The 13,739-nt window shown below is 39.3% G+C and overlaps 1 protein-coding gene across 2 annotated transcripts in view; it reads left to right on the top strand.

The window, feature by feature from the left end:
* The window catches only part of ITFG1 (integrin alpha FG-GAP repeat containing 1), a 292,249-nt gene that overhangs the window by 75,810 nt on the left and 202,700 nt on the right, over nt 1–13,739 (top strand). For both annotated transcript variants that reach the window (XM_069456742.1, XM_069456741.1), the window contains exon 7: nt 64–125. In XM_069456742.1, the coding sequence (XP_069312843.1) occupies nt 64–125 (62 nt within the window). The remainder of the gene's footprint in view (nt 1–63; nt 126–13,739) is intronic.

Consider the following 13,739-nt stretch of genomic DNA (forward strand, 5'->3'; position numbering starts at 1 on the left):
CTGTTTTTAAATGTACATGTCAGTATGACTGCAGAACTTACATTGCTATTATTTTCCTTCTAGATTTATTCCTCACGACATTGTCTGCCTCTAGTACCTTCCAGTTTGAGATATGGGAAAATTTGGTAAGAAATCTTTTCTTTGTAGCGTTTTTAAATGATGGCTTTCAGTAAAAGCATACTTTTTTAGAAAATAAAATGAAAGTAATGACTTGGTCGGTTGGTTTCAACAATAAATAGAACAACTTTAAGAGGCTTTGGTTGCATCGCTGCATTCAAACTGCTGAATGTTGCTGAAGGAAATGATTCATTCAACATCGGTTCCTCTGCAGGTTTTTAGGCAGGGCTGCCAGTTAAAACAATCAGTCTGCCCTAATGCACATGTTAACAGGACCCCTGCTAAGGTGTCAGCTGTTAAGAGAGGTTACTGCCATTTAATTTGTCAGCATGATGGTTTATGAAGACAGCCCTTTTTAGGACTAATTTTTCCCCTTTGCCTTCAGGCTCATATAAAGAAATAAGAACAACAAACATTAAACTTACTGCCAAGATGACTAGGATTAAGGAAACTTTCCCCGTATGGGTTTTTGTGGGGGGTTTTTATTGTAAGTAGACAATTCCCAAATTGATGTCATGATTTTATTTTGTTTTTAGCTTTATGTGGGCTGTATGAAACATTGATTAATGGATAATAAACCACCTGAAATCTTAAAGTTGAATTTCAGGCTGCATAGTAGAAGATAGGATTTGAGACCAGGCAAAACTGGCCAATTCAGTGACATTCATCAAGTGTTGGTCAAGTATTAAACCTCACTTTCCTCTTATAGAAAATGGGTGTAAGAGTGTCTGCTTAACAGAATGTTTGTGAACAAACACATGGGAGGGGGAAGGAGGGGATGGGTAAACTCACACCTAACGGGTTCGATGTACAGTATCTGGGGGATGGGCACAATTTAACCTTGACAAAAGCAATTTATGTAACTAAAATATTTGTACCCCCGTAATATTCTGAAATTTAAAAAAAAGAATGTGAAGATTAAATGAAACAATGTGTGTAAAGTGCCTGGCATATGCTAGATACTTACTAGATTTTAATTTTAGATCTGTTGATTTACCATCTATTTACTTCTGATTAGCTTTTATTCAATCCAAATTAAACCCATAACTTTTTATAAATTTTATTAAAATACTGATGAAAAATAGCAGATTTTAAAAATATAAAGCACAGACTTGTGGAGGGAGATTCATTAGCAGCCATCTCTTACAGCATGGTCAGTGATTAGTCATGACTCAACAGTCTTCCTGGAAGGAAACTAAGACGTGGGAGCAGCTTTGTTTAGACAAGATCACAGCCTCTTACTACTTCTAAGCTAAGCAGTCTGATCCTTTTTTGGTTTTTTGAACCAAAAAAGACTTTGTTTAATGTACTACTTTTTTTAAAAAAAGTAATTATATTTGATTTTCTGATGATAGAAATATGGGTTTGGGGGAGCTTTTTGGGAGGGGGTTGTTGTTGTTGACACAGAGTTTCACTCTTTTGCCCGGGCTAGAGTGCAGTGGCATGATCATAGTTCATTGTAACCTCAAACTCCTGGGCTCAAGTGATCCTCCTTGCTCAGCCTCCGGAGTAGCTAGACTGCAGGTGTGCACTGCCACGCCTAGCTAATTTTTCATTTTTTGTAGCCACAGGGTCTAGCTGTGTTGCCCAGGCTGGCCTCAAACTCCTGGCCTCAAGCGATCCTCCTGCTTTAGCCTCCCAAAATGCTAGGATTACAGGCATGAGCCACCGCACCTGGTGATTTGTTATATTGTTTATGACTTTCATGCATTAAGTCTCCCCCTGTTGGACGATATTTGCAGACTGCCTTGCATTCCTTCTTGAAGTCTGAAGGTATTAGAAAATGAGAGATATATTTGATTAACTTGTTTCTCGAGGTGGGGGGCTTGGCAGGGAAGGAAGCCTCATTACAAATAATAGAATCTATATAGAATATTATAAAACATGGTTAAGTGTGTGATATCCTCTCAGCCTAGGCTGATTTAAAGGTAATAAAGTGAAGCAACTTCATAGGAGAAAAATCTTCATGAAGAGAATGGATTTGATTAGGATCTTTTTTCTTTTATTGTTTTCATTAAAGAAAATTAATAAATTATCTATTGCATCAGTCCCCAACCTTTTTGGCACCAGGGACCGGTTTGGTGGAAGGCAATTTTTCCACAGACCAGTGGGTGGGGGAGTGTGGGCGGGGGGATGGTTTCTGGATGATTCAAGCACATTACATTTATTGTGCAGTCAAACCTCTCTGCTAATGATAATCTGTATTTCAGCTGCTCCCCAGAGCTAGCATCACCGCCTCAGCTCCACTTCAGCGCTCAATTCTCATGAGGAGCCTCAACCTAGACCCCTGGCACCTGCAGTTTACAGTAGGGTACAGGATATAGTAGGGTTCTCGCTCCTGTGAGAAGCTAATGCCGCTGCTGACCTGACAGGAGGCGGAGCTCAGGCGGCGATGCAAGGGATGGGGAGCTGCTGTGAGTACAGATGCAGCTTCACGTGCTCTCCTGCCACTCGCCTCCTGCTGTGCCGCCAGCGTCCCAGCAGGCTACGGGCCAGTAATGGTCTACAGCCGGGCAGTTAGGGACTGCAGGTCTGTTGGACGGTAGGGACTAAGGGGTGTTCTTGCAATAACGTAGGTCAGTGAGTGACTGTTAATGAAAAAATTATTCAAACACTTGTTAAGGATGACCAGGCAGATTTTGTTCAAGGGTACTGCTACAGTGAGTTTTGCAGTAGGGGAGAGATTGGGCTCAACTCCAAATACAAGGAAAATTGGGACTTTATAGCCAAGGAGCAGCGTGGTAGTCGGTGGACAGGAAATTACTAAAAGGGTATAGTAATGATTGATCTTAGTGAAGCAGAGGTCTCAGAGGAGCCTAAGGAAAGTTTGGTCAAAGATACAATCTTTGTCAGGACCCATGTTAACAGTAAGTTAGTCATTTGTACAAATTAAGGAAATATAGATTCAAAGGTAATTAGCACACTCCAGCCTGGGCAACAGAGGAAAACCCTGTCTCAAGAAAAAAACAAATTTTAACTATTGCAGATAAAGTGTGGCTTTCATAAAGTGGATGATCATTTTCATTTAGAGATTGGGCAGATACTTTGCAGTAACATACTAATTAACCAAAAAGAACTCAAAACCTACAAAACCATATTAGCTAGTGGAAGAATAAGAGCTGCAACAAACCTTTTTAGAGTATCAGTTATGTGCACAGCCGCATGGTAGTTCTCTGGGAGATACCGAAGTGAACAGAGCTTGGAGGCCGGGAGGAGGGCCAAGACGGGCGTGTGGGTGACTGGCTGGTATGATGAGAGATGCAAACCTCAGGCTACAGGAGTTAAAAGGCAGAGCAGTTACTTCTGTCCATTTGCAGGATCATCAATGAAGGCTTCAAGAAAGTTACAACTTTTGAAATGGATAGTACGGATGAGCAGGATTTTAGTGACTGGAAGTGAGAAGGAAAGGGAAAAACACAGGCAAGGACGAGCACAGGAAACAGGGGACACATTGAGAGAGTAGAAAGTGGCTGGTTTAGACCAGAACATGAAATAGATATTGGAATGTAAGATTAGAAAAATTAGTTTAGACAAGATCAACAAAGACCTTGACTTCTCAATCAAGTAATTTAATCTTTTAAAAATCTACTGAGAAGCTATTAAGTGTTTTAGGACTGAGAGTAAGATGAATAGAGATTTCATTATTGCAGTTAATCTAGCTGCTGTTTATCAGATAGGTTGGCGTGGAAAATCTGGAGGTGGGGAGATAAATCAGGTAGAATTTATAATAACCTGGGAAAGAGGTGAATGATTAAAGAAGTAAAATGTTGGGAAGGGACAAGAAGGAGTAGATAGGAGAAGACAAGATGACCATTAACACTGTGCTACTTGTGTTTTATTGTGGTGTCCAATAAAAGAAATAGAAAAGACAAAAGAAATACCTAATTTTAGGCAGGAAAAAAATTATTTTAAAATAGAGACATGCAAAGAGAAGTGGTTGGAAACATAGAAGAGAATAGGTAGATGTTATGAAGAAAAAGAGTTAAGAATGACAAAACCAGACCCTTGGACACCCTTTCTGTCAGAATCTTTCAAGTGTCGTGCTGTCGCCACTTTGGGCAAGAGAATTCTTCCTGTGGAGAGCTGTCCTGTGCATTGTAGCGGTTCAGCAGTGTCCCTGGCCTCTACTCACTAGATGCTAGTGACCACCCCTCAGTTGTGACTGTCAAAAATATCTCTAGACATTGCCAGATGTTCCCTAGGGGATAAAATTATCCCATTTGAGAAACACAGCTTTACGTGAATAAAGATATGGGCATATAATACTCATTATATATTGTTTCCTGATCATTTTTTAATGTTACAAATATGGCAGTTTTAACATTCAGGATTAAGACTTGCAGGCTGAAGCGTGGACAGTCATCCATGATAAACTACTTGCCACAACATGGCACTGTGGGTGGACTTCGGGCAGAAAAGGGCAGGTTTCCGTGTCAGTGGCGGCAGGTTAGCTGCTTCGGCAGTGGTGGTAGCTGTGCTAGCAGAATTATAATAGTAGCATTCCTGCCAGTGTCCCTACTACTAATAATAAGTAACGTTCACTACATGCATACTGTGTGCTAGGCACTGTACTTAGCACATTGTGGGATTATCTCATTAATCCTCACAAAAACCTTGTGCAAACACATTTTAGAGATGATTCAATTGATGTTCAGAGAAGAACTAACTTATTCAGTTCTCAAGGCTAGCAAAAAGTAGAGCTGGGAGTTGAACTAGGAAATCTGCTTATAAACTTCTACCCTTAAGTCAGTGAAGTCATTGCACTGTAATTCCAGAAACCAAGTAGAAAAAGAATAGGTGAAGACACAGCTGCAGCAGGATCTCTGTTAGTTGGTCCAGTTTTGGATTGCAGGGAAGCAGTGACCAGGGCCCTTGGCGCCTAAAGGTTCACTGAAAAATCACTGACATGAGGCCCGATTGATGAATAGGAGAAAAGGGCATACAAATTTATTTAACATGTGTACACAGGAGCCTTCAGATGAAAACTCAACCTCCCAGTGAAGTACAGAAGTTTTAAAGAATGGGGACTTGCATTGTGGCAAAACAGGTTTAGTGGCAAGAAGGTTATGGGAAGAAGAAAGGAAGAGGCTTGGCTAGCAAAGGTGGTCTTGCTATGTAAATGAAAGGTAGCAGCCCTCAGAGAGCATTGATGGTAATTGTTTCCTTGCAGACCTTTAAAGGTATCAGACTCTCAGTTAATCTTTCCTAGATCAGGTAAGGAAAGACCTGGCTGCGTTAATGGAGATGCTCTATGTATGCAGATTTTTCCCCACAAAAGATAGATTTGCAGCTTTACTTCTAGCTGCTGGACCTGTGGTAGCCATCTCAAAATAGGTCAAAGAAATATATTTTGGAGCAAAGTATTCTGATTTCCTTCAATACCGCTGAAGGTTGACTAAGTTAACAATAATACATAGTTTCAAATAACTAGAAGGAGGATATTGAATGTTCTCATGTAGGGGAAAGGAAAACTTCCCTTCACCCCTGGAAGTTTCACTGAAAGAGCAACTCACAATAAGGCAGAGTAATAAGAGAAAAAGAATGCAAAAATGTATTTACCATGCACATGGGGAGAATCACAGCGTGATTACCCAATATCCCTGTGGGGTCCAGAAATTTACATACTCTCATTTTAGAGCAACAGGGGAGATGAGGAATATAAGTAATTCTGTTGAGTGTCAATAAATAATGACAAGGGAGGATAGAGACTTGGGATAATGAATGGGTGGGGGAAACAAATTTGTAAATGATTCTCTTTGGAAATTAAATTAACCTGAGAGAATGGTATTATCTTTAAGATGGGTTGGGCTAGGTCTGGTTGCATTCTTGATCTTCTTTCCAGCAATATATTGGGATAACAGGGAGGGTAAGGAAAGAAAATTGTTCTTTTCAGTGGGTCTGGTTTTTATGAAGATAGATGGAAAGCCCTTTCCAACACCTGTTGATCTCTAAGGGCCTTTAATTCAAAATACTTTTTATACCAAGGAGTCATATTTTGGGGTGAAATTTCTTTAGCTCCTTCATTCAACACAAAGAAACGATAAATGTTTGCGATAATGGATGTGCTAATTACTCTGATCTGATCACCATATATGATATGTATAGAAACATCAGTATGTGCCCCACAAATATGTATAACTATTACTTGTCAATTTAAAAAAAAGTGCAGTATGAAAAAAGTATTATTTGTTCCATAGCAAAAAATAATATATAAGAAGAATATAAATATGTAAATATTAAGTATTCCAATCCAAAAAAAGTATGGGGGTCAGGCCATGGCGTGGATGGGTCCAAAATAGAAGCCTGTACAAAAAGTATTAATACTTGCAGATCGTAAGCACAGGACTGCCATTATGAAAATACCTTAGGGGTGCCTGTTATATTACATTTTACAGAGCACTTTCTTTTATATCATTCCGTTTGATCCTCTCTAGAACCCTGCAGGTAGACAATGCATTTAACTCCTTCTGACAACTGAGACTGAGACCCAGAGCGGGTAGATGGATGTCCCAAAGTGACGTTGCCGCCCACCCAGGTTCATTTGCCCACTGCCCAGTATGTGGAGACCAGCAGGGTTTACCGTAGAGAAAGAGTTTATTCTGCATAGTGCTGAGATTGGGAGACAGGAGAAATTTCTCAAATCTGCCTCCCCCAGAATTTGGGAGACAGGGTTTTTAAAAACAGTTTGTCATAGACAATTGAGTCTGCTAATTGGCTGGGTTCAGGTGGAACCATAGGGTTGTAGAAATTGTTTTCTTTGCTGATCAGGTTCTTGAGTGGGGGTCACAAAGCCAGTCGAGTCAGTTCCTTGGTATAGTCCACTTGCCTGGGTGGGTCGGCCATTCCACGGCAATGTGGGACCTGGACAATATCTCAGAAACTACCCCTAGGTTTCAAAAGGGTGGTGTTATCTATGGAGAAAGCTAAGAATCTTTATGACCGCCAGCTCCAGAGTGGCAATCAGAGAAGCAAACTGGGGGACAGTGGCTGATTATTACCATTATTTTTATCTGGGCCTTTCCCACAGTTCTCGCCTTCCACCCCTTTATCAATTTGTAAAGGTGGTTGCAGTGACACAGGTTATCAGTGAAACAATGGAACCCATGTGTTAACAGGAATAAAACCCAAACTCTATAAAATAATTTAAAGAGGTTTATTCTGAGCCAAATGTGTGTGATCAGAGCATATGGCCTCACGAGGTGCTGAGAAAATGTGCCAGCAACAGCTGGGTCACAGTTCCGTTTTTTACATTCATGCAGACAGGAATGACACGTAGGATCTTACGTCAGTATGTGGAGGGCATACACCGGTTTGGCCTGAAAAGCTGGGACATCTCCAGGGGGAAGCGGGGGGGAGGGGACACCACAGGTTACAGGTGCGTTTAAAGAGTCTTTGATTTGTAACTGGTTAAAGAAACGAAGCTTTGTCTTAAGGGCTTGAAATGTTTTAACTTAAAATAAGGATGTCTGTTAATCAAAGACAAACCAGGGGACATTTATGGAAACTCTAGCAGTCTGTTAAGTAAATTGATGGCCTGCAGGTGTGATGTAAGCTTTGCCTTGCATAGCCTTAGGTCTGTTAATGATTTCCTATCTTATTGTTACAAAGACTATTTCCAAAGGGGGGGCAGACATGACAGGGTGTGTCTGACTTCCCTTCTCATGGCTGGCAACTCAGCTGTAGGGTTTTTCTGGGGTCCCCTTGGCCAAGAAGGGGTCCATTCAGTTAGCTGGAATGCTTACGATTTTATTTTAGTTCACACATGTCATCTAACTCCAAGTCTGGGACTCTTTCCACCAGACCATTCTCTCAGTATGTGTTCAGAATGAAAAAGAGTATTGATAACATGTTTGTCTTCCTACATTAACAGCTGCATAGCGGCTTCGTCTTTGAAATTAAGCAAGTCATGCTCTACTTTAATATGTGTTATCTAATGAGGATAAAAACATATTTGATGTAGTTTATTACATCATTTTCATCAAATACTAAATATGTAAGTGACATTAATCTGAATGGAAATTAAGTTATAGAGTTTTGTAATGATAATGATGGGAAATTTTTCTAACTGAAGTATTGTCTTTTCCCCCAACGATTCATAGGTATGTATTCTGCATGCTTTCACTATGGCAAGCGTATATTCGCCTTCTCCAGCAAATTTTAGAAGAGGGTATTGTACTTCTGTTGACCCTGACTGTGAATGTGGCATTTTAAACACTGGAGGCTGTTACCTGAGAAGTACTTAATAGGTCTTGATGGAGATAACTCATGAAGTTATATCTATGTATTTCTAGATACATTTACCAAAATTCACAGACCTTCAGTGGGATAATTTGTTCGCTTAAATCAGTATGAGTTGATAATCAGCTTTATCTCATATGAGGCTGATGTGTTTTAAGAGAGACTTTCCATTCATTAAAGAATCATTGTATCCACTCTGTATGCAATGCTGAGATCTTTCTATAATGCAAAAACACTTGATACTTCAGTTAGGAATTTGGCAATTTGATACATCTCTAATGCAATTTCAGGTTCTAGGTAGGACTAGAGGGGAACATAAGGTGTAATACACTTATGTGAATAAGATGTCTGTAGAAAAATCATTTGAAAAGTATATCAGATACTTTAATAATGGGAGAGAAGCTGTGTTTCTGCATGTGGATAATGGAGTGTTAAAATGGCTAGGAGAGCACCTGTCGCAAGTGTCTTACTCACTTACGGTCCTTTATGTTTGGTTTTTGAGCTTTTTTTGTAGCAGTGCCTTTGTGAAAGTCAGCAATGATTTCTTTTTTTTTTTTTTAATTTCAGAATATTATGGGGGACAAACATTTTGGTTATATGTAATGCCTTTGCCTCACTCAAGCCAGGGCTACAAGTATGCCCTTCCCCCACACAGTGTGCCTCGCCTCTGTTAGTTGTGAGTTTACCCATCCCCACCACCCCCCCACCTGACAGGCACCCAATGAATATTATTACTACCATGGAGCACCTTAGTGTTGATCAGTTAGTACCAATTTGATGGCGAGTACACGTGGTGCTTGTTTTTCCATTCTTGTGTTACCTTACTTCAAAGGATAGGCTCAAGCTCTATCCAGGATAATACAAGAGGTACTAGTTGACCATTATTTTTTGTAGTTGAATAGTATTCTGTGGTATACATATATATCACATTTTATTAATCCACTGATGTATTTATGGACACTTGGGTTGTTTCCACATCTTTGCAATTGTGAATTGTGCTGTCATAAACATTTGAATGCAGATGTCTTTATTATAGAATGTCTTTTTTTCCTTTGGGTAGATAGATGCCTAGCAGTGGGATTGCTGGATCAAATGGTATTTCTATTTTTAGCTCTTTGAGCTATCTCCAAATTACTTTCCACAGGGGTTGTACTAATTTGCAGTCCCACCAGTGTTATGGACCAGAGCGAGAATGTCAACAACGAAAGACTGATTGAAATTTAGTGAGTCTTTATCAGCTGGCCAGCAGCACGCTCTCCGGCAGGGAATCCCACCAAGCTCGGAGTGCGGCCCTGAGCACCAGTTTTGTGACAACTTATATACCCTCCACCATTGTACCATATGGAACATTAAACATATACACCTTGGGACATCTTAGGCAACAGTTTCCAGCTTCAAGGTTATGAGATCATCCAAAGACCCTCCGGTCCTATCTGATTAACTATTTTAAACAATCGAGTAAAAAGCAAGCAGGTTCACAGAAGCAGATAGCATCAGTTACAACAAAGTACAATTTCCTACAACCTAAATAAGCATTGTAAAATTTAACTTCATATAGCTGGGCATATTTGTTAAATCGACTCCCCCTTCCCTTGGACCTAGGACCTGCCTTAGGTCACTTTGATTATTCACCCATTGTACTATGCTAGTAGATAATCATCAACACAGTCAATAATCCTGAGACCTTCTTTCTTTTCTCTGCATCTGGGGTGGACTCTGGCCTTCCATTTACGTCTTCTTATCACAACCAGCAGTTAAGAGTAGTCCAATCTCTCCACATCCATGCCAGCATTTGTTGTTTTGGGACTTTTTGATAAAGGCTATTCTCACTGGAGTTAGGAAATATCTCATTGTGGTTTTGATTTGCATTTCCTTAATGATTAGAGATGTTGACCACTTTTGCATATGTTTGCTGGCAATTTGTCTTCTTTGGAAAAGTTTCTGTTCATGTCCTTTGCCCATTTGTTGATGGGGTTGTTTGATTTTTTTTCTTGTTGATTTTTTTAAGTTCTATACAGCTTCTTTTTTTTTTTATTATTTCTTGTACAATGATATGAAATAATATGGGAAATATTCATGATAAATTATTAAGTGAACAATGCAAGTTAAAAACAACAGTTTCATATTTTTTCCCCACCCCCCCTTTCCCGAGTCAGCACCTTCAAGTGTTACCACTCCCCAAAGGGTGCATAATGCACTCATTGTGTAGGCATACCCCCATCCCCTCCCCCACCCCCCACCTCAGTCTGATGTCCAATTGGTGTCGTTCCCAGATTTGTATTTAGGTGATGTTCAGGGAAACCAATTTTCTGGTGAGTACATGTGATGCTTGTTTTTCCATTCTTGGGATACTTCACTTAATATAATGGGTTCCAACTCTCTCTAGGAGAACCATAGAGATGTCGTATCTTCATCATTCCTTATAGCTGAGTAATATTCCATGGTATACATATACCACAGTTTACTAATCCAATCATGTATTGATGGGCATTTGGGTTGTTTCCACATCTTTGCTATTGTGAATTGTGCTGCTATAAACATTCGGGTACATGTGTCTTTGTTACAGAATGACCTTTTTTCCTTTGGGTATATGCCCAGTAATGGGATTGCTGGGTCAAATGGCAGGTCTACTTGAATCTGTTTAGGATACCTCCATAATGCTTTCCACAGGGGTTGCACTAGTTTGCAGTCCCACCAGCAGTGTATGAGTGTTCCTGTCTCTCCACACCCACGCCAACATGTGTTGTTTTGGGTTTTTTTGATAAAGGCCATTCTCACTGGGGTTAAGTGATATCTCATTGTGGTTTTGATTTGCATTTCCCTGATGATTAGAGATGTTGAACACTTTTTCATATGTTTGTTAGCCATTTTTATATCTTCTTTTGAAAAATTTCTATTCATGTCCTTTGCTCACTTTTTGATAGGGTTGCTTGATTTTTTCTTGCTGATTTTCCTGAGTTCTAAATAGATTCTTGTTATCAGTCCTTTATCTGATGTGTAGTATGCAAAAATTTTTTCCCATTCTGTAGGTGGTCTGTTTATTCTCTGGACTGTTTCTTTGGCTGTGCAGAAGCTTTTTAATTTAATCATGTCCCATTCATTTATTTTTGTTGCTGCTGCGATTGCCTTGGGGGTCTTCTTCATAAATTCTTTGCCTAGGCCAATGTCTGTAAGAGTCTTTCCTACATTTTCTTCTAGAATTCTGATTGTATCACGCCTAAGGTTTAAGTCTGTTATCCACCGTGATTTGATTTTTGTGAGAGGTGAAAGCTGTGGGTCCTGTTTCAGTCTTCTACAAGTGGCTAACCAATTCTCCCAGCACCATTTATTGAATAGGGATTCTTGTCCCCAGAGTATATTCTTTCCCGCTTTGTCAAAAATTAGGTGACTATATGAGGATGGTTCTATATTTGGATTTTCTGTTGTGTTCCACTGGTCTGTGTCCCTGCACTTGTGCCAATACCAGGCTGTTTTAAGAACCACGGCCTTGTAGTATTGTTTGAGGTCTGGCAAATTAATACCTCCCATTTTGTTTTTGTTGCTTAAAATTGCTTTTGCTATACGGGGTCTTCTTTGATTCCATACAAAGTGTATAATTATTTTCTCTATGTCTGTAAAGAATGATGTTGGTAATTTAATAGGGATTGCATTGAATCTGTAGATCACTTTGGGTAGTATAGACATTTTAACAATGTTGATTCTTCCGATCCACGAGCATGGTATATTTTTCCATCTATTTGCAAGTTCTGCTATTTCTTTTCTCAGTGTTTCATAGTTTTCCTTATAGAGGTCCTTTACCTCTTTAGTTAGATATATACCTAGATATTTTATTTTCTTTGTTGCTATTTTGAAGGGTATTGAGTCTTTAATTTGGTTTTCCGATTGACTGTTATTGGCATATATAAATGCCTCTGATTTGTGTATATTAATTTTGTAGCCTGAGACTTTGCTGTATTCGTTAATCAATTCCAGGAGTCTCATGGTTGAATCCTGGGGGTTTTCCAGATATAACATCATATCATCAGCAAAAAGTGAGAGTTTGATCTCTTCCTTCCCTATTTGGACTCCCTTGATTCTGCTCTTTTGCCTGATAGCTCTCGCAAGGACTTCCAATACTATGTTGAAAAGTAATGGAGACAATGGGCAGCCCTGTCTGGTTCCAGTTCTAAGTGGGAGTGCTTTCAGTTTTTCCCCATTCACTGTGATGTTGGCTGTGGGTTTGTCATATATGGCTTGTATCAATTTTAGGTAGGTTCCATCAATGCCTATTTTGTTAAGCGTTTTTATCATAAAAGGGTGTTGAATTTTGTCAAATGCTTTTTCTGCATCTAATGAGAGTATCATATGGTTTTTGTTTTTGCTTTTATTTATGTGGTGAATTACATTTATAGATTTACGTATGTTGAACCACCCCTGCATCTCGGGGATGAAGCCCACTTGGTCGTGGTGGATTACTTTTTTGATAAGTACTTGGATTCGATTTGCTAGTATTTTATTGAAAATTTTTGCATCTATATTCATGAGGGAAATTGGTCTGTAGTTCTCTATTTTTGTTGCGTCCTTTCCTGGTTTTGGTATCAATGTTATATTGGCTTGGTAGAACGTGTTGGGGAGAATTCCATCCTTCTCAATATTGGAGAATAGTTTATGTAGGATGGGCACCAGTTCTTCTTTGTATGTATGGTAGAATTCAGATGTGAACCCATCTGGACCAGGGCTTTTCTTTTTGGGAAGGTTTTTTATTGCTGTTTCAATTTCAGTTCTTGATATTGGTCTGTTCAGGTACTCTATTTCTTCCTGGTTGAGCCTGGGAAGACTATGTGTTTCTAAGAATTTGTCCATTTCCTCCACGTTCTCCAGTTTGTGTGCATAAAGATTTTTGTAGAATTCATAGATGATATCTTGTATCTCTGTAGCATCGGTTGTGATTTCTCCTTTCATGTTCCTAATGGAGGTTATTAGAGATTTTAGTTTTGTGCTCTTGGTTAGTCTAGCCAGGGGTGTGTCTATTTTGTTTATCTTTTCAAAGAACCAACTTTTTGTTTTATTAATTTCCCGTATAGTTTCTTTGTTGTCCTTTTCATTTAGTTCTGATTTGATCTTAGTAATTTCTCGCCTTCTGCTGGGTTTGGGATCGTTCTGTTCTTCTTTCTCCAGCTCTTTGAGTCTATTCGTTAGGTTGTCTATTTGCATGTTTTCTGTCTTTTTGATATAGGCATTTATGGATATGAATTTTCCTCTCAGGACTGCTTTAGCTGCATCCCATAGATTTTGATAAGTTGTATCTCCATTGTCATTTAATTCAAAGAAATTTTTGATTTCCATCTTGATTTCTTCTTTTATAGAATAATTATTCAGGAGAAGGTTATTTAGCTTCCATGACT

This window comes from Eulemur rufifrons, chromosome 23 (assembly GCF_041146395.1).
Source record: "Eulemur rufifrons isolate Redbay chromosome 23, OSU_ERuf_1, whole genome shotgun sequence".
Taxonomy (NCBI): Eukaryota; Metazoa; Chordata; class Mammalia; order Primates; family Lemuridae; genus Eulemur; species Eulemur rufifrons.